At 39.3% G+C, this 21,887-nt stretch overlaps 2 protein-coding genes across 3 annotated transcripts in view; one reads left to right on the top strand and one right to left on the bottom strand.

Moving 5' to 3' along the window:
- Window positions 1-8,151, bottom strand: part of ZNF511 (zinc finger protein 511) — a 374,315-nt gene extending 366,164 nt beyond the window's left edge. Inside the window, exon 1 of the mRNA XM_044056782.1 lies at window positions 7,064-8,151. Coding sequence (XP_043912717.1) covers window positions 7,064-7,273 — 210 coding nt within the window. The 5' untranslated portion in view covers window positions 7,274-8,151. The remainder of the gene's footprint in view (window positions 1-7,063) is intronic.
- A 4,365-nt stretch (window positions 8,152-12,516) lies between these two features.
- Window positions 12,517-21,887, top strand: part of TUBGCP2 (tubulin gamma complex associated protein 2) — a 1,158,397-nt gene continuing 1,149,026 nt past the window's right edge. The window contains exon 1 of one of the 2 annotated variants that reach the window (XM_044056780.1): window positions 12,517-12,620. The gene's annotated coding sequence lies outside the window, so the exon portion shown is untranslated. Of the gene's footprint in view, window positions 12,697-21,887 lie in introns of both variants that reach the window. The other variant, XM_044056781.1, reaches the window with a different exon arrangement.

Here is a 21,887-nt window from a genome sequence, read left to right as displayed (position 1 = left end):
GTGAATACCGAGGCGTGGATAATGCCAATACCACGAACAAAACGGGAGGTGAATACCGAGGTGCAGACAATGCTAATACTATGCACCAACTAGGAGGTGAATACCGAGGTGCAGACCATGCTAATACTACGTACAAGCCGGGAGGTGAATACCGAGGCGCAGATAATGTTAACAGCGTGCACAAGCCAGGAGGTGAATACCGAGGCGCATATACTGTTACAACCATGCAGAAGTCTAGAAGTGAACATAGGGGCAAGGAAGCCCTTGAATCACGCTTCCGGAAATATTTAAACGGAACTTCCATTCCATCATGGTTTCTGGAGGATAACACTGCTGTGAATGAAGGCGACAAACCAATGGTCGACATGGACAGATTAAATAGAACACTTGGTGATATCGAAAAAGATTTTTATAAACTCAAACGCTTGCAGATCCAACGAATACATTTTGAATTCTGCTTACAAAACAACATAATACCACGTGGATTACGAGTTTTTTCAATGCCCAGTCAAGGGCAGGACTATCCTGAATTGCTGGCATTATGGCAGCGTATCAATATTGATACTAGCCGTAAGTACCTACAATTACTAATAGATTTTTTTCTGCCGGAAGAAAAAACATTAATAGACACTATAAATGCAAAACAAATAGAACTGTTTGATAATTTTACGGAAAATGTGGTTAATGCATTATTTGAAAACATGTTGGATTGTGTATCAGCATACGAACATAAATTGTTCCAACAGAAGAAATCAAAAGTAGCTAGAGATTTTAGAGATTTTAAAAATGGTAATGTCTTTACTTGGCCTAGGTATGGACAGGAACTAGAATATATCCTAACCGGTTCTTTCCTCCTTGATCTGAAGAAGCTAACTTTAGTGAAAGCGCTTATCCGTGTTTTATTTGTTAAATAAAAGAACTTGCATCAACAGAATTGACTTGGGTGTTTGAACAGTTACCAACTTTGAAACGCTAATATTATACCCGTTCTTTTGCACTAGTACCTGCTCTTTGAATTTATTTTTTATTATTTGGTACATGTGTATTTATCCTTTGGACTGACTTCGCTATCGCTTTATTTAAACAGGATGTGTTGAATGTGTTTATTTCCTGTTCTGAGGAAGTTGGTGAGGAGTCACCGACGAAAAGGTAAACAGAGACTTTGTGGCTTAAATAAACGTCGAGTACAATTTTACTTACTTGGTTTGGACATTTTTTACGGCTTTTCAAATTTGGTGTGCAGATCCCTGGCTCCTTCTTGTGTAGCAGAAGCTTTTTCTTTTGTCAGAAAAGGAAACAAAAAAGTTGATCAGATTTCCTGAATTCTTTTATCCTGTGTATATAGAATCTGAGTATCATGTGGACATCTAGCTGGTGAAGTCTATACTCTGATTTATTAGAGTGGTTTGGAAAAAACACAGGTAGTTCAATGGTAGTATTCAGGTTGTGTTCTGAGCATACCTTAGGGAGAAAGGAAGGGTTTGTCCTATAAGAGACTCTATCCTTGTGAAAGATAATGTATTGAGATCGAATAGTTAGGGCTTGAAGTTCCAAGACTCTCCTAGCCGATGTTATAGCTACCAAGAACAGGGTTTTCCATGACAACAATTTCAAGTCTGACAACGAGGATGGTTCAAAGGGTGCGACATCAAAGATGAGAGGACTAAATTTAAGTCCCAGGGTTCTAAAGGTTGTTTTATTGGGGGCATAAGAAGTAGAACTTCTTTTAAGAAGGTTTTTCAGAGAGAGTGTTGCATGATTGGATCTCCCATGAAACCAAAATGGAAATTGGAAATGGCAGCTAACTGAACTCTAACTGTAGCAGCTGCCGCTCCTTCATGAAAAACTGTTGTTAGGAAGGATAAAATGAATTCTAAAGGAACTGTATATGGATCTAAGCCCCAGTTCGTAGCCCAAAGGGAAAATCTTTTCCATTTGTTAGAATATAGTTTCTGAGTGGAAGGTTTATGGGATGAAATTAGGATGTGTTTGACAGTTGGGGATAAGGGAATATACCTGGTTATACGTGGAATTGGAGCAGCCATGCTGTCAATTTGAGCATGTGGATGGAGGGATGGAACTGTCCCAATTGATGAATCAGGAGATCAGGAGATGGATCAAGAATCCATGGTTCCTCCAAAAGGTAGGGCCACAGGAAAGGAAACAAAACCTGTTGAGGCCAGTAAGGAGCAATGAGGATCAAAGAACTCCTCAACTGTCTTGCTTTCTTGCTTTCTGTATTACTTTGGGTGTGAGTGGAAAGGGAGGAAAGGCGTAGAGAAGTCCCGGGGGCCAATCGTGAACTAGAGCATCCCTGGGTGACATCCCCGGATGGGGAATGACGGCAAAGTAGCTGCTGCATTTGGTGTTCAGGTGAGTGGCAAATAGATCGCAGCAAGGCTGGCCCCATTTGTGAAAGATCTCTTTTGCAACTATTGGATTCACGGACCACTTGTGAGGCATCAGAATTACTCGGCTGAGTTTGTCCGCTATTACGTTGGGTTTCCCTGGGATATGCATTGCTATCAGGAAGCATTGAGTATCCATCGCCCATTTCCAAACTCTTAAGGCCTCTCTGCAAAGCGGGTAAGACTTGGTTCCCCCTTGTTTGTTTATGTACCACACAACAGACATGTTGTCTGACTGAATCGCAATCGTTCCAGTGGGAAGGGAGCTGTGAAGTGCTTGCAACGCATAGAGCACCACTCTCATCTCCAGAACATTGATGTGTAAGTGGTTCTCATGGTATTGCCAAGGACCTTGGACTGTCTTTCCCAGATAATGCCCCCCCCACCCTATCTGGGAAGCATCCGTGGTCAAAACTGCTTTCTCTTGGAGAGGAACAAGTGGACAACCTATGACAAGTTGTTTTGTGTGTACCCACCATGTCAGATCCCTTTTGCATGCGTTTGTTATTAATATCTGGTGAGATAGTGGAAGGTCTTCCATCGACCATTGTGCAAACAGCATCTATTGGAGAATCCTCATATATAGACAAGCAAGCGGAACCAATAAGATGGCAGAAGCCATAGTCCCTAGGACTTGAAGGACTACTCTGGCTTGGACTCCGTTTAATAAGGATCTGATCTGACTGTGTAGAGATTCCACTCTTTCCTGTGTTAGCTTTACTGACATGGTAGTTGCGTCTATTTCTGAGCCTAGATATACAATATGCTGCAAGGGAGATAAGACTGACTTTTGCAAGTTGACAGTGATGCCTAGGCTGGCGCACAAGGATAGAGTCTCGTCCCTGGTCCTTATGAGTTGATGCTTGGTGGTAGCTGTGAGGAGCCAGTCGTCTAGGTATGGAAACACCTGGAATCCTTGACGTCTCAGGTGAGCCATTACCACTGCCATGCATTTGGTAAACACTCTGGGGACTGAACTGAAAATGGCTGGCTCCCAGCCGGAAGCATGTCTCCTGGAGTGCCTGTCCATTTTGATGTGGTAGTACGCATCCTGGAGATCTATTGAGCACATTCAGTTGTCTTTCCCAATAAAGGGAAATATCGACTGCAGAGTGACCATTCGGACCTTTGATTTTCTTACATGCTTGTTGAGCCTGCTGAGATCTAGAATTGATCTCCAGTCCCCTTTCTTTTTTGGAACTAAAAAGAATTGAGAGTAAGTTCCGGATCCTACTTGCTCTGCGGGGACTTCTTGGATGACTCTTTTTTTGTAGCAACGAGATGACCTCTGATGTTGCACGGTCTAGTTGGATTGGTGGTACATCTAGAAGAGACCGGTTTGTTGGGGGTTCGGAAATAAAGGGAATCAGGTAACCTCTAGATATTACTGTGTGAACCCAAAGATCTTGAGTGATAGTTAGCCAAGCGCTTGGGTACAGCGATATATGCCCCCCCCCGACTGCCTCCAGAGACGGACAGTTGGGCAACCCCTTAGGGTCGATGGAAGGGATGATCAGAGAAAGTTTCTCTGTCTCCCTGATGTTGCGGACCTCATCTGCCACGAGGGCGGCGTCTTCCATTATATCCTCCCCCTCTGCCCCTGGGGGAGGGTTGACCTTGTGCCTGAGGGAAAACCTTTTTGGGATTTGCGGAACCACATTTTCCCTCCTGTATTACCCTTGAGATAGGGTCTGGGCAGGAGAGAGAAACAGACTCCAATGAAAGACAAGGTTTTTCCTTCCTGCTTGCACCTAGCCAAAGTCTCTTTCACTTGGGGTCCAAAAAGAGATGAACCATCAAAGAGAACGTTAGTGAAGGAAGACTTGAAGGATTCCGTAAAATTACAAAGATGCATCCACGAATGTCTCCTGAGAGCTATTCCTGCTGTGGCTGCCCTGCTCGCTCCATCTGCCGCACATGAGATCAGCCTCATGGAGGAGTTAGCTATGGAAGTAAGGGTGGAGAGCTGTGCGGAAACCTTGCCCATGGAACCCGGAGCTACTGGACTCTGGAAGGTATCTCCTAACTCTTTCAGGAGATCCTGCTGAAGACGAGTGAAATGAGTCAGGTAATTCAGCGATCTTAGTGTAAATGCCACTGAAGAAAAAGTACGCTTCTGTACCTATCCATTATCCTGGACTCCTTGTTAGGAGGATGGATGTTAGAAGATGTCTCAGATAATTCCATCTTGGTGGCTGCTGCTACCACCATAGCATCAACTGGAACTCCCTTGCTAAGGAAATACTTGTCCTCAGTTGCGGTCATAAATCTGTTTGGCCTCCTCGGGATGACTTCCACTGAATCTGCAGAGGTCCATGCTTTCCGCGAAATGACCCCCAAAAGTTGGTCATAAGGTGGTGTCACCCAAGATGTGGGAGGTCGGGAGCCAAAGGCCTCAAGATACACCGATTCATCCTCAGTAGGGTTAGAGGTCTTCCAATCACCACTCTGTCTAAGGATTTCTATTATGTCAGAGAAGGAGACATCCTCAAAGGGAGATCTGGGGGACCCTTCTGATTCCTCTAAATCAGTGTCTGATGTGACAGAGTCAGGGGAGTCGACATGTTTCCTCTTACATAACCTCTTCCGAGGGAGCTCTCCAGTGGGATAATCTGGGGAGGTCTCGGAAGAGAGGGAGCCTCCAATGGGGGCTACTTGGACCTCTGATTCCCTACACTGTGGGGGTGGCAGGGTGGAAGAGGTTGCTGCCTGTTGCTGGTGAGACACAGGTTCCAAAGGAATGGCTTTGGCAGAGGATAAAGCCTTCTCTATAGCTTCAAAAGCCTCCCCTCTCGCTCCGAAGAAGACCTCCGCTCCGAGGGGGCGGATGGTCAACTCCTAGCAAGAGGGAATGGCTACAAAGCAGAAGTGGGAGCCGAGCTGAGTTGAGCCGCGGCTCCAAGAGGGAGGGTCGGTTCCAAAGAGAACCCAGGGTGACTGTCCCTCTCGGAGTCGACACGAGAGTGTCGGCTCCCAGAATCCTCGGTTCCAGACTGAGCCATCAAGGATAGAGTAATTGACTCTGAGGAAACAGGCTGAATCCTTGGAGCCAAAGGGTCAAAGACAGAGGAACCTGACGTAATAGGCTCCGAGAGCGAAGCAGTCGGAGGAGGAACAGTGATCGGTACGGGGGACAGCTCCGAGACCTTTGGGTCTGGAGGGGTCAATTTTCTAGCCAGAGCTGGATCCGAAAGCAACCTCTTCACCACCCTTTCAATGTCCTCATTTGATAGGGTCCTGGAGGATCTGGTGGAGACTGAAGGAGACCTCCTTCTCTCCAAAATAGGAGATCTCAAAATAGGATATACAGTCTTGATGTCAGGCAATACCTTCGGTACCGAAGACTGTCTTGGAACCGATGGAACAGACTGCACCGAAGATGAAGCAGAGTCGGAACCGGAACTCCTTGGTTCTGACGCTTTAGACTTTTTGGTCGGCTCCGAAGTCGGGGCCGATGATTTTCTCTTTGAAAATTTTGGAGCTGCATGACCAAGTTCCAGCTGTTTCTGGAAGGAACTGGTCATGAGACCCCTGTCAATAGGCTTTTTTTCCCTTTCGTTTAACACTCTTGTATTAAAAGCGTGACAGAAGGTGCAAGGTTCTGAAGAAGTTCACATATTAAATTGTGGATGAAAGCGCTAAAAACACGTTTGGTTTTTCTTGGTTTCTGGCTGTTTCACTAGTGGATTTTTGTTTTTTTTTTGTGATTTGTAGTTTGGAGTTTTATTTAGAAGGCGCAAGGTTCTTGTAAAAGGGCTTTGCCCAGACAATATACGCAACTGGTGTGGCTGTCTGTAAGAGACATTTTCTATGCACACCTGTCACATTTTTTGAAGCCCGAAGGGCGATGATCCTTATCTTTAGACATAGTTAAAGACTAAAAAATAAAAGTGTAAGGAAGAAGAAAAGTTTTTCTAACATTCGCACACACACAGGGAGGAAAGGCCCTCTAACATAAATGGGCACTATGGCCCTCTAATTTAATAAGGGGAATAGGGGTTGAAAACTTTCAAAAAACAGACAATACAGAAGAAACTATTAAAATATATATATATATATATATATATATATATATATATATATATATATATATAAATAAAAAACAGAAAAAGGTGACAGAAAAGGACTAAATAAGTAAAAAAATCGTTCTACTTAGCCAACGAGCCAGTAAGACACAACCTTGAAGCTTTCGCGGCAAACGAGATCTGGGGAATTGCCGTGAGGCACCATGGGATAGGGGCTAGCCTCGAGCCAGTAAAAAGCTATCGAGCTTTAGTATAAGCCGAATTGGAGCCAATATCCATCCAGCAAGAATTACAGCAAGATAAGACTACATAACATGGTGTTTTGTAAGGTGTTTTTCTAAAAACTGTCACTCAGATGAACGATGGCCTGCCAATCAATGTGGACACACCCTAACCTGCGCAGAAACGCCCGCAAGGTACAACACCAGTGAAGCCCACCCAGAGAAGGGGCAAGCTCAACCCAGGTCTGAAATGCTCTTATTTTAGAAACTGGACATGATTTTTTGTTACAATGCAGTTTCCAGGTTTTCCATTAGGCTAAAGTGGATTAACTTTAAAAAAATAATAACAAAATACATTTTTTTCTTAGCTATCGGGCCATGTACACTCTATTCAACCTTTAAGAATTACCTCGAAGAAGTCCTCTGTCGTCTTTAAAAATACCCTTTTTGAAGCGAATGTAAATGCTGAGTTGCTCTCTTCCAGTCCATCAACAGCTCCAGTCTTGACCATCAAATCCCGAGTAAGCTGCTTAGCTGGAATATCCTTCACTGTCTGTAAGCAGACGGCAGTATTATGTCTCTCCGTAAGTAATGAAAGCAGTTCTGGAGACAAAAGCATTGTCTTTTTCTATCTGATCATTTATTTTGGATGCATTTAGTCATTTGTGACTATATCCAGCAGCAACTTATCAAGTAAATCGTTTGTCATCAATCAATGCACAAAAGTTACTCAGTTTGTTTGTTGTCATTACTGCCTGGGTGGGTCAGTAATTCTAAACCAAAGTAGTACGAAATGTATGCGAACTTTATCAAAAAGGCACTATTTACTTCTCTGACGAATCAGAAGTATGGGAAATGCTCTTCCGGTCCCACAGCGAAAATAGTGCCCCTTAGATTTGATCACTGTCAGTATTTACTTCACACGACAAGATGAATGTTGTGTTTGCTTTGTTATACTTGTCTAATTTTAAGAGTGTAGTTTGAGTGCTTTCATTTTATTCCGCAGATTTAATATTCCTGCGACACTGGTGCCCACTTAAATGAACAAACTAAGCTTGTACAAAGATTTCTGTCACTGACCCGCTGCTATGATTTTTAAGCTGGTCGGTGTTAATGTTTGATATAGGCGGAGAAATCTGTGCAGTGGTACTAATATTGTTTAGTGATCACTGTATTAATTATAATTAGCGCACACTGCGAAAATTTTGTTTGACCACGCCCATTCCTCCTTCATCCAGAAGGTGTACTCTAAAGGAGATAAATTATGCGAGGCATGCAAACGCTAAAATAGTCTTAGAAGCCACTTAACTCTCATTGGACAAACAGTCCGTTTTCAGAGGGGACCTGGAATGAAGTGAGCAAACTCTGTCTCGCAGGAGCTACAGTTTGCAACTTTAGTCTTTGCGGCAGCTGCCTGCCAATATGCGTAATGAGAGGTACAACACAGCTGAGAATATTGTATATGAAAATCGACGTTAAAACACTATCCCTGAAAATAATGGGCTCTGCTTCTGGAAAAGTAAAGCTACATGGGTATTCTACAAGAGCAGTACTTAGTTCTGCGCAGCTTTGGGCGTGCCGTCATTGATTGGCACGACAAATGGGCGGGGATATCGAGGAAGACTGACAGGCATGCAAATTCACATGTCAGCTTGTGTGACCTGCTTAATATTCAGGCACTCAACGAACTCCATCCTCCAATAAATTCTTACCTTTTCTACTTTTTTCAGGGGGGGGGGGGGGGGGGGCATTTAATTTTTGGTACTAAATGAAGTTTTATGTCACTACCAGATGCTAAATAATTACATTCCAGTCCGCACACTGTTAAATAATCATACTGCTGCTGCCTCCAGAGGGCTGGAGGCGTGTTTGGGGTGGGTTTTGCTACTGTGCATCCTGCGAGGTACTACACTTGTAGATTTTTGGCTCATAACAAGTCAAACACAACATTCACCTTCTCAAAAACAAGGTCCCACAACTGTGGAAAATTTCACATATAATTCCACTAAATAAAGGGGGACCTTCCACAGAACTGACAAACTATCGCCCAATTGCTATTCTTTCACCTCTTTCCTAAGCTACTCAAAAGGTGTATTCATCTCCAGGCCATGAAATTCTTACTGGCCATGAAATTCTTACTAACAAATAACTTCACAAACACTCAGCATGGGTTTCACCCATCACATAGTACCACTATCTTATCCTTCACTAATACTGTAAACCATCACAGGAATAACAACAACTTTGTATCTGCCATCTTTTTAGACTTATCAAAAGCTTTTGATATGGTCTCCCATTCCAAACTAATAGATGTACTAACTGAACTATCCTTCTCACCATCTGCCACAGCATGGTTTCATAACTATTTATGTGGCCGTCAACAATCTGTTCTATGGCAGGATGACCTATCTCCATACCTTCCTTTATCCATTGGTGTCCCCCGAGGATCTATCTTGGGCCCTCTCCTTTTCTCCCTCTTTACTAATAGTCTACACACAGCTACTCCACATGGTTCATTAATACAGTATGCAGGTGATTCAACACTTATCTGTGCTGCCACTTCTCTATCAACTCTTCATTCTCAAACACAGGAATCTTTCACTTCTTTTGAAACATGGTTAGCCAATGCCCATCTAATCCTGAACCCAAACAAAACTAAATGATTACTCTTCCAACCTAACAAGACATCTATCTCATGCCCAACATTTAACATAATAGCCAAAGACAATACTGTGATCTCCCTGACAACCCATACAAAGCTTCTTGGAGTAGAAATAGACAATACCCTAAAATTTGACTTGCATGTCTCCCTAACTATAAAAAAGTCCATAAGAAACTTGAGAGTCTATATAGGCACAAAAGGTTCCTAACCACAATGGCCAAAATTACATTAGCACAAACCCATCTGCTCTACACTCTAGTATATGCCTCTCCAATTTTAACTAATCTAAGGAAAACTGACTTATCTAAGCTAGAAAGATGTTATAATAAAATTGCTAAATTTGCATCTGACTGCCCATATAGAACACATCATTGTACAGCTTTAAGGATACTAGACTGGTTTGAGCTTCCCAACATTATTCTTTACAACCAACTCTCTCTAACTCACAAAATTGTAACACAACCAACTAGAACCCCCTGCACTACAAAATCTCATCCTTCCTTACAGTTCCAGCAGACCACTTTGCTCTAACAACAAGAACTTACTCACCGTCTCCAAGGCCAACAACACTGCAGGAGAATATTTATTTTCCAACTATATATTTTGTATATGGAACTTCCTTCCTAACTCCATTCTCTCAATCTCATCCACTAACCACTTTAAGCCATCACTTAAAGTTTATCTAAAAAATAAGTGGCTATGTTCCTGTACTAACCCCTCATGAGTGCTCTGATACATCACAGTATACCCAAAACATATCCAAATTCTTCCCCGGTGTTTAATCCTTTGTTCCTACCAACCTCTCTTAATCTTATATCTTGACATAAGTCATACCTACAAATAGTACTAGCTATGTTCAAAGCCTAGGTTTTGTTGTCAAGATGTAACAAATATGTATGTTATTATGTATACTACATTTTTTTTTACTTTATACTATTTGATTATTGTAACATGTGCATGAAAATTTACTGTTACTCATGGAGTTTTTCACCCTGGGTCTCTGCTGAAAAAGGACCTATGTCCATTCGGACTTTCCTGGTAAACAAATGTTAAATAAATAAATAAAATATTTTTGTCTGTTCCTCATAAAATTTGTGGTTTTCTGGCAAATCACTGGGATGATCTGAGGACTGAAGTCACTAAATAATGACAATACATTTGTATTTCAGACTTGAAATCCTTAAGAAAATTTATGTTAAACCGTTACTCTAGCAACTTTCTAAGTTTATAAGAGCAATATTTAAAACATGTCTCTATTTGTGGGCCTTTGTTCCACATTTTGTCGGGCTTTGTCCAGATTTCTTGCACTAAGAGGTTGAGATCTATGGCCTCAACCCCTTTGACCGCTGAGTGCAAGAAATCTGGACAAAGCCAAAAATGGGAAGCAAAGTTCCAAAAATCAGGGACAGATTTTAAGTCTGAAACTCCACTGTGTGTCATTATTTAGTGATGGCTGTCCTCGAAGATTTGCCAGAAACAGCACATTTTATGAGGAACAGACCAAAAGTATGACGCAAACATCTGTACAGTTTGCAAAAATCCATACAAGTAAAACATAAAATAGGTGGTATTGACACAGTGAATTAAAACATTGTGCAAAGAATTATAGTTGGTTTTGTATTAGAACATTACCCCACCAGATGCGCAGTAGCAAGGACTGCCCAAACCCCGCCCAGCACTTTACTCATGACGTTTATTTTGAAAAGTGCTTTGAATAAACATGGGGAAACCCATCCTCAGAAAGACGGGTATGCTAAATGTTATTTCAGTACAAAGCATTTTCTCCCTTATTTGCTGGTCTCAGGATTCCAGTTTGTAATTCTTTAAAGGGGAGGAGTGCGAACACATAGTATGCTGCAGGTATAAAAACTATTACACAGACTTAAAATTCCTATTCTGTAAAGGTGTGGGTGGCGACCTTTTTGGGAGGTCTTTTTATTGCATTTATTGTATGTATTTATTGCCCTTAGAATATTGTTTGTTGCTTTATTGCCAGAAAATGTTTAAAGAAAGGTGGGGGTGCAGGGGGGCTTGCCCCCCCCTGCAAAAGCAATTACTGCACAACATTATGCCAAAGAAAGCTGGGGGTCCACGGGTTATGGGTCCAGAGTACAAAACGGGAGCTTATGGGTACTGCGTGAATACTGCCCTTCTGACCCGCTTCTTACTCTACAACACAGTAATGTGGTTAAGACTAACTACAAAGTGACAAAGCAAGTCAGACACCCAGGACATGCGGAGGTTTCAACGGTGCAATTACAAATATAGAAAATAAGGATAACTTTATTTAATCTATGTTTAACATATTGTATACTAATAGCTGTGGTAACTAAAGATAACATAAAGCATGAAGCCTGTGTTACAAATATTCACCATGACACTTTATAATCTGCATGGCCTGTCACTCAGCCCTGTCAATCATGTAGACCCCACCCATTCCTGCGTGAAAATCACTGTGGGGTAATGTTCTAATATAAAGCCCTATGGTTTACGTGATTGTCTAATTTTCTTAAATCTCAAAATCCTGAAATGTACTTAAATAGCAGGAATTTCATAGTCAGACCCGAAATAACTTCTAAAGATTCACATAGCAAACATAGGGTTACCACCTGTCCCACTTTGCGAGGGACAGTCCCTCTTTGGGCAGTTGTGTCCTGCAAAAAAATTGAAAAAATGGCAAATGTCCTGAGATTTTAGGACAAAATTATTTCCTATATTTTATGTAATAGTTGCATAAAACAGTTATTCTGTATCTGAAACACCTAAATGTTGTAAGAAACAGAATAAGCAATTAAAATGATACAAGAAAAAGCTTTTATTTAGGCAAAAAAACTGATGTTCTGTCCTTTGTACTGGCCATGAGTATGTTTTGCCCTGCAAAATCTGACGTTTGTACCGAAAATGTCCCACTTTGGGCATTTGAAAAGGTGGCAACCCTAAGCAAACATGAGTAAACTGCTGTTGGAACCAAACACGGTGTAGGTTAACAGCCGTAACTTTAACCATCTGCATTCTCCTTCACAAATAGTTTTTAACCTCAGAAATCGATATTAGAATAAATGAGCTCTGATACACTTTTGGTATAAAGCGTAACATTTTATCACGAATTATAATGCTGAAAAATGAAACCCGTTTCCTAATAAGAAATTGAAAAGAATGTTGAGCGGAACGTATACCCGCAGTATCAGTATATGCGCCAGAAGGGAGCAGTTGAGTGGTTGCACTGGCGGGTTTCCGATTTGGATTGTAATTCTCCGATGGGTGAAATAGCTCTGGGAAATTTTAACATCGGTAAATGTAGCAGGTATGATGCCATGGCAACGGAAGGGTGGATTTGGTTTGAGAGTCTGCTGACAAGCTATTAACATAAACTAGAAAACGTGCGTGTGAAGTATTGAAATTTGTTGTTGGCTTCTTTTATGAATATGACCGTTTAACGATGCAGTGAGATTTGGAGACATTTATTTAATTGTAGGGGAGGACTGTATGACCATTCATGTCGCTGATGGTGTGCCTTAAATTTAAGTACGAAAGAGAACTTTTTGGGACCCCAGATGTGCAGACTCATACCTCTCAAGTGTACTTCATTACGAGAAACGTACCTCATTTGGGGTCTTAAAAAGTTCTTGTTCCTCAAAGTTCCACATTGAAAGACTCTGTCACACATTCAGTGTTAGGAATTTTTTAAGTGAAATCCATTGTAAATAGAAATTAAACATATTAGTTCATTAAAAATGTCTTCTTTATAAGTAAAACCATCATATTTTAACCATCCTATGACCTTCCTAGTTGAAGGTTGACAGTAAGCCATTTGTATGTGTTCCACAATTTGCCCATTTGTTCCACATTATGAGGGCAAGTGTTCCTCGTTTTGGACATGGAAGGTTGAGAGCTATGTGTGATACTGTAAGATATATTTAGCGTGTATTGTAGGTCATGGCTTTCCAGTTTTTACATTATTATTAGTATCACTAAATAGATGAAAAATCCATAACATGCTGTTTGATTGAAATGAACAGTTGCAACCCAAGCACATACCTGATTGTATTTTGACTTTATTGATTTTGATAGTGTTCTCCGTACTTGTTTCATATACTTCTGTGTGTATAGGTGAGACGTGTATTAGTTATTTGTATATTCCACGCCCACATATATATATCTATATATACATGTGTGTGTGTGTGTATATATATATATATATATATATATATATATATATATATATATAATGTGTGTGTGTATATATATATATATATATATATATATATATATATATATATATATATATATATATATATATATATATATAAGCACTACAGAATCCTGAAAATCCTGAGACCAAAATCTCAAAAATTCAAAATACTGAAAAACACAGAATACCAAAACTTACTATATTCCAGCACAAGTATATACAGAAACGACAAACCATATTGAAGAGTAATATGTTTCTGTATGTACTTGTGCTGAAACATAGTAAATGTTGGTATCCTGTGTGTTTTCAGTATTTTGAATTTTCGAGATTTGGGTCTCAGGATTTTGGGCTTTCAGGATTCTGTAGCACTTATATACGCACAAAACATTTTTATACACCCATGTAATAAGTATTTGTATGTATGCATACCCAGCAGTGTGAACATTGGCTGTAGATGATTGTCATTGTTGATGTGACACCCCAGCCCAAAAACAGGAAAAAGGGTTAGGAATGGATGGATGAATAGATATATGTTGCTGCTAGGAACTTTTTTTTTTGCTAAAATGAGTTAACATTATGAAGGTATCATGCTGAAGAGTTTGTCATTTATTAGGGATTCAACTTCATTTAACCCCACCCCCCATCACTCTGTCAGCTTTTAAGTCCTTGTTAGCAGCTGTGGTTGCAAGGGAATAGACAATATTGTGCAGAATTCTAAAAGCTTTACTCCAAATTATTTCATGACTGTTGTAATTCCTGTTTAAAAATTAGCTGTATATTCAAGTATCATAAATTTACTTAGAGTAAGGTTTTCAGACTCCTGTTAATAAACCAAGTTGCTTACAATGCATTTTAAAGTATTGTAACACTGTTTTTTATGTCTAGTTTCTCTGTGATGGGCTGCTTTTGGCTAGGTTTTACTTTTGGGTATCCAGTTAGCCAGAATCTACAGTGTCAGGCAATGCCAGCAATGAAATGGATCCAGGCTGTTAACTAAAGAGAAACAGACATTGTTTTGTTTAGTTAGGAATAAAGTGGGCTATGAATAATTTAACTCTTCAATAAAGTCTTACCAGTACTATCTAAACATTCTCAGAAGTTATATAGATTCATAGATATTCCAAGGTCCTGGATCTCTTGTAGCTTCACAAGCCAAGCAGTCTGCAAATACCAGAACCATGAATCTAAACTTTCATCAGCAAATAAATAAAACACCTGTGGTGAGGTAGGGTCATTATGCAGCACTTTCACCACCACTGGAATAGACTCCCATAGCAAAACAATGCTGTGTGATGCATTATCTTTCTTTAAACGATAACTAGATGATTAGTTGGATATTCACAAATTCATCCCTGACTTGACTGGTTTAGCCCTCCTTGAAATAGTTTAAACTTGGGTACTGGCAAGGTGTAAATGGTTATAAGACTAAGTTGCCTTTCATGTTGTACGAGTCTTATGACTATTTATGCCTTGCCAGTACCCTCCCTCAGGCCTTGCCTTCTTTCTCCAGGATGACCTGTCAGTTAATCCTGGAGTAAACCTCAATGTCCAGAAGGGCTTTCTCAAATTATGTTTAAAGGAAGATAGTGAGACACACTGTTAAACATGCAGGGAAAGTTTATTCCACAGGTTAGGGAGGTGCTGGGATATAAACATGACTTTCTACCTTGTTTAATTTATCTGTTGGTAAAGAATTAGGTCTGTGGTTCTAGCACTGGTGGAACCATTGGACTTATGGAAATATAGGAGACCCAGGACAACCAGATCATAAATGACACTGTAAGCTTGAGATCTCCCATGAAAAGTCTGTAAGACACTGTATAAAGGGATATAGCTTCCAGTCTGTCTTGATAGCTCAGGGACTTTAGGCCTGTGATTGTTTTGGTTAGGAACCTTTGGGTCTTTCTACCTGTTTGAGATGTTTAGTCCGGAAGGGGACAGTGTACTTGATAATTGGACTGTTAATGATAAATATAAGGGAGTAATTACCCTTTAGATCTTGATGATATTCTTTTGACATTGAGCTGTGCTAAATAAAAGGATTTCCTGACAACCATTAACACTTGATGGTTAAAAGAAAGTGAATCATCAACCCAAGTTCCTCGACCCCAGATTACTTTTTGTTTTGCACTGGTATGTTGTCTAAATGGTATGATGAGGGGTGGGGTTATTTGTCAAAAGTGATGATGATGCTACACTTTTTAGCATATAGTTTGAGCCCATTTTTAGTACATCTGGAATCGACTAGGGAGAGATCATCCTGGAGGGTTTGTGTGTCAGAGGATGACCTAACAGCAACCCCCAGTTTACTGTCATTTTTATACTTTGTTAGCCTGAGGTTTTGACTGTCTGCTTGTAGAGCTGAGAAATTAAAGACAAAAATGAGAGGTTCCAGCACCAAGCCCTGAGGGACACCGCTGTCACTTTTATATTTTCTGATGAGGTACCTGAAAAAATTACATGGAGCTGCTTACTGCTTGGTGTGATGGATTTGAAGTGTTCTTAAGACACTCAGTCTTGCTGGCTGGATTCTGCTAAAATTCAAAGTCTGGTTATATTTGCATTCACAGTCTGTTGCATACAGAAACTTGCAGAATATACACTGATGAGAGAATATACTTTGCAGCATCAACTTTAGAGAGCAGTAACAAATAACTTTTTATAATAAATCAAACGGAACCACGTTGCAGCTTAAATGTACTGTTCCAACTTTGCTTCTCATATAGTACAGATGATGTGAGAGATATAACATTTACCTTAGGACTTGTGTCCCTATCATACCTCTAACATAACTGGATTTATACAGCTCTTTATATACAGTTTTAGTCCTGTAGAAACAATACTAAGCTTCCTTGTTTAACAATGTCTTGCTTTTCTGACAGTGTGAATATCTTGTAACAGTGTCCTGATGTCCATGTAGAAAAACATATTTTTGAGGAAACACATTGTTCTGTATTCTATTTGGATCTGTGTATATGAACATATGTTCTTGTACCAATGCTGATAAGCATATCCTGTTTTTTATGCAGAAAAACATATTTTTGAGAAAACACATTGTCAGAGATCAGCTTTTCTGACAGTGTGAACATCCTGTATTTTATTTGGATCTTTGTATAAAACATCTGTTCTTGTGTCATATCCTGTTTTCCATGCAGAAAACATATTTTTGAGAAAACACATTGTCACAGTGTCATAAACATATCCTGTTGTTTTAGGAAACATATTGTGTCCATCCTGTTATTTTAGGAAACATATTGTGTCCATTTTTTATATGCAGAATAACATGTCATTGTTCTTTAAAAGCAGATTTTGCATTTTTGTTCTTGCATACATCCTGTTTGAGTCTGTAAGGGAAAAATGTCCATTCTATAAAAGCAGATTTTGTATTTTTGCTCTTGCATACATCCTGTTTGGGTCTGTAAGGGGAAAATGTCCATTCAGCAGATTCCTTTTCCAAGCCATGGTAATTTAGTATGGATGCTGATTACATATTACTAAACTCTATTTCTACATTTAAGCAAGCTTTATCGTATACATTATTTATGTTGCATAATTGCAGCAAAATTACTTTCAACCTTAGTATATTGTTGAGCACACTCTTTACCAGATTCAGTAAATTGGATCTGTTGTTATCAAAGCCGCTGAACTGTTGCTGGTCAAATGTAATATTCTTGATATCATAGATTATGAGGTCAGTTATAATACTTTAATGTCTTTGCAAATGAGACTTGTAAGATTAATTGGTCTATAATTACCTTAGTTGGTTGTAAGCCTACCCTTATGGAATGGAATCACCACTTTAGTATACCATTCATCATGGACAAAGCTAGTAGCTAAACTTAGGCGAAACATTTTAAGGAGTGTGTCTTCAAGAGTATGTTTAACACTTTTAGTTGAGCAACTGAGTATATTGTTAACACTTTCCTAAAAGGATCTTTACAGATAATTAAGAGAATAAAGAATTGACATATTTCAGGGCTTTGGATAGAAGCCTAAGGGGTAAAGTTAGCACTAATTTTATAAGGATGTTGGCAATGTTTTGTTGGGTCAGAATAGGAGTCGTCATTATGAATAAGTTGAGAGCAATGTAAAATATTGTTTCATAGTTTTCTGAGATGGATAAAGAAAATTTTATAATTATTCTTGGCTTCAGATGCCAACCAAAGTTCAGAGGATTTTTTAGTGGTCCTTGAGAAGAGAGGTTTTGGATCTGCTATATAATTTAAAAAAGTTTATTTTTTCATTGTAAAGTTTATTTATGGTGGTGGACCACCAGCGTGGTTTATTTGTTTATTTCTTTTTTAATTTCTTATAATGCTTGGTTCTGGAAGAGACTGCTACCTCTTTGCATTCTTCTAAAGGGTTTGGAATTCCTTAGTGAAGATTACTGCAGTATCAAGGTCAGGGATAGTGCAGTTTTAAGTGTATTTTGATACTTCATTGTAGAGTAGATTGGCACATTTTTAGTTCTTAAATTGAATGGAATTTGCAGTAGGAGCTTTTGAAGCCTAAAAGAAAAAGTTACAAGTTTGTGCTCCGACTTCGATTTGCAGTAGGAGCTTTTGAAGCCTAAAAGAAAAAGTTATAAGTTTGTGCTCCGACTTCAGTGGAGAAGGAGATAAGAGAAAAGTATTGCAAGAGGCAGCAGTGTTTGCAAGAATCATGTCAGGAATGTTGTGTTCTCTAGTAGGGTGGTTTACTAACTGCCCAAGAGAGTTTTTGTTTATAAAGTCTTGGAATTTATGAGCATATCCTATGTTGGGATATAGGTGCCCCAGTTTATAGAAGAGTAGTTAAAGTAATCCATAGTAATGGAGTTTTTGCCGATTATTGAGGTAATTTAGAACACTGAAGAAATCTTGTGTGGTCATCAGGGCAAAGAAAGTATTCCATTAAAAGCTTTGTACCTATATTAAGAAATATGAAATCCTCAACAGTTATGCTGTTCCCTGTGGTGCAGGCAAACCAGTTATCCCAGTCACATCTGTTCCTGACCTCAGCAGTGATGCAGTGGAGTTCCAGCCAAAGGGAACACACTGTGAACTAGATCTATACTTTAGCATGATATGTTTGTTTGTTTATTTATTTGCATTTGTTTACTGTGAAAGTCCAACTGGGCAACAAATAACCCAATTTCAGCAGAGGACCATGAATAACATGAGTATATCACCAACATAAGACAACTAAGAATTTACATAATAATTTGCTGTACTCGTAATGAGTTCACTCAAATGTAAAATAATTTTATTGTATAAACAATAAATATGATTGTAGTATATGTTAACATCCCTTGTCCTGCTGTCATGTAGCTGAAGGAGGAATTTTAATGTACTGCTCTCTGACACAGCTGTGGAGTAGGGAGCAGACTTGATGCTCCATCATTCTTCAGAGGAATGTCACCAGCAGAATCAAATAGATAAATCCTTTATTGGAAAATGACACCACACGTAAAAACAAGCGCTTTCATCAGTAGAGTAATAGTATTCTACCGAGCGAAAGCACTTGTTTTTACATGTGGTGTCATTTTCCAATAAAGGATTTATCTATTTGATTCTGCTGGTGACGTTCCCTGGCTGTGTTTCTTGTGGTTCTTGGGTTTCGTTTTACTTTTTGGAGTTTCATTCTTCAGAGGAACCCGGTCAGTCTATGAGCAAACTTCATGCACGTTTTCTTAAAGGGATTGTGTAATGCTGTTTGTTCAGTGTTCTGCTAGCAGCATGATTCATAATTTCAGGAGCAGCAAGCTAGGAGCATCCTGCACAATCTCTTTAAGGGAGTGCACATGATGGTTATGAGTAACCCAGTCAAAATTCATCCTCATAGCAGGACTCTGCCACTAGGAACAACATAAAAAACAGTGTGTTGGGCTAAGGAGCAAGTGAGGTAAATTACACAATCCTTTTACTAAACAGTGTATTACAATCCTGAAGGTCGTTACACAAATGGCAAAGAGGTTTAAAACGTGTTCGACACTTCAGCCTGTCGTATTTCTTTTTTTTCTGTGGCGTCAGTGTATATTACAGCTTTCTAAACTGTAAAATGCTGTTGACACTGTCTTGTGGTGACTTCATATTGTGTGTTACAGCATTAGACCTGATCAAAACAACTTTTAGAAGTTGTATAACATTAAAATAAAGTTGTATAACCTAGAGGATTATGACTTGGCCTCCAATTATAACCAGCTTATTAGGTATCTGCAACGTGGATCCCAAGAAATTTACTTTGTGTTGACTCTTCACATCTATGTTTAGAACACATCATAAAAGGTTACAATTGGGTCCTGATCAGAATCACATTTATTGGCCAAGTATGCACCCATGCAAGGAACTTGACTCTGGTTTCAGTGACTCTCCAAGTACGAATGTAAATGACATACATAAAACTATTAAGAACAAGACAAACGACATACATGCAACTATTAAGAACAAGACAAAAAAGTAAATCTGCATATGCATCATAATTCTTTATAATGCATGGAGCTTTAACCTACTTACTATCAGTTACAAAAATTAGGAGCATGAAATGTTTAGTGGCTTTGAAAGGTGGTAAAGCATTTTGTACATGTCAACTTTTTTGCTTTAAGAATTGTAGACGAATCCAAAAATATTACATGGACAAAGGATCAAAGTAGGGGACAGTTTATACATATTCCTCCATTTCATTGAAAAATTTAATAAAGCAGGTTTGCATCAACATTTATATTCTGAACAATAAATGTGAATTTGTGGCATTATTGACTATATTAATTAATCCACAGCGATTTACTAGAAAATCAAAAAATTATGAACGTAAAGCAAAAATATGAGGGAAGTCTGTAAACTCACAGTTGAGAGGTATGTAGGCAGTGGCCACCCAAGAATAGCATTTTTATTGGGAAGGTGGTAAACAATTCAGGCTTAAAATAATAGGCATAATAAACTGTTTAACAGGGCTCCTTATTGAAATGCTAGCACTTAAAATGCTGAGTGTCGACAAGCCAGCAAAAAAAAAAAAGACCAAAAACCAAGGAAAAGAGTGAATCTCGACGATTGCTCTTCTCCTTTAAAATTCTTTGTTTGTAGGGTGAAGTCCCCTGCACCCCGCTATGTGGGGGTGAAGCCTTCTACACCCTCAAATTTATATATACCAATTCCAAGATTGTCATACCTCAAAGAAAATGCAATATTCTGAGAAATGACCATCTTGGACTTCATATATGTAAGTCTGTTTTTTGACTATTCATTCTCCGTGTTTCAGGACTTTAGTGGGTCTCGACATTTCAAATGGCTATGCTTCAATGGCTTACTGTACTTGACTGCTGAGCACTGTTAATGCTGTAACACAAGATTAGTGCTTAACAATGTTGAATCAGAAAGGTGCTTGGCAAGCTTGTCTTTTCACTGATTTCAAAACATAGTTGTGGTGCTTCATGCACTACGAAGGTTCTTATCCTTTGAAGGATGTTGTGATCAGGTCTCACAGCAGAACAGTGCATAACTGGGTATTTTTTTCACATTTTGGAGTATAATAAACACGCTACATGTATTTCATATCAGTTAAACATGACTCATAATTAATGCATTCTTCTAAAAGTCCAGCCTGCTCTTCCAGGCACTTGACTTATCCAGTTCATTGGATAGCTGCTGGTTTGGGATTTAAAATTAAGGCATTACCAACAAGTGAACTATATGACATAAAAACTCAAATAATGTTTCAATATTGCTATAATAAAACATGCAGTATGATGATTTAGGTAGCTCATTTTGTAAGTAATGACATCTGGACCTTCCACAGTCAGTAAAGACCTCTACCTGTTTTGGCCTCAGAATGCCTCTGGATAGTTTAGTATTGCCAATACCACCCATCCTGTTGGGTATTGGTATCTGCTCAATGTAGTTCATTATGATCTCTGCCGCTCCTTAAAAGTGCTGTTAACCTATGAAAACTAATTGATATGGTCACTTGCTGACATTGTTCTGAATATAAAAGTAGTTGATTAGTTTACTTACCATGCGTTAAGTTTTGTTCATTTATGGACCTGTTTATTATTGATACAGAAAAAAAACAGATACAGCTAACTAAAGGATAGACAAATTCTCATATGAAAATTGTACATTTTAGGTTAAATGTGCTGCCATTACCATATTCATTTTGATACCCTGTTAATCCTGCTCAAATTCACAAGGAGCCAAAACCTGCAACCTGTCCTGTGAGCAATAGGTATAAAGCAGAGAATCCTGGAGAGGGTGTGGGTTCATCTCAGGGTGCTCACACAATTATGGGCAGTTTAGAGGATCTCCATTTAATCTGTCAGTGTGTGTGTGTGTGTGTGTGTGTGTGTGTGTGTGTGTGTGAGAGAGAGATTTGACAGGAAACCAGAGATTGGCAAAAAACTTGCAA

The sequence above is a fragment of the Protopterus annectens genome, chromosome 14.part0, assembly GCF_019279795.1.
Source record: "Protopterus annectens isolate FY-2018-M chromosome 14.part0, PAN1.0, whole genome shotgun sequence".
In the NCBI taxonomy this organism is placed as follows: Eukaryota; Metazoa; Chordata; order Ceratodontiformes; family Protopteridae; genus Protopterus; species Protopterus annectens.
Note: the sequence above shows the minus strand (reverse complement) of the source record. Positions and strands in the feature narration are given on the sequence as shown.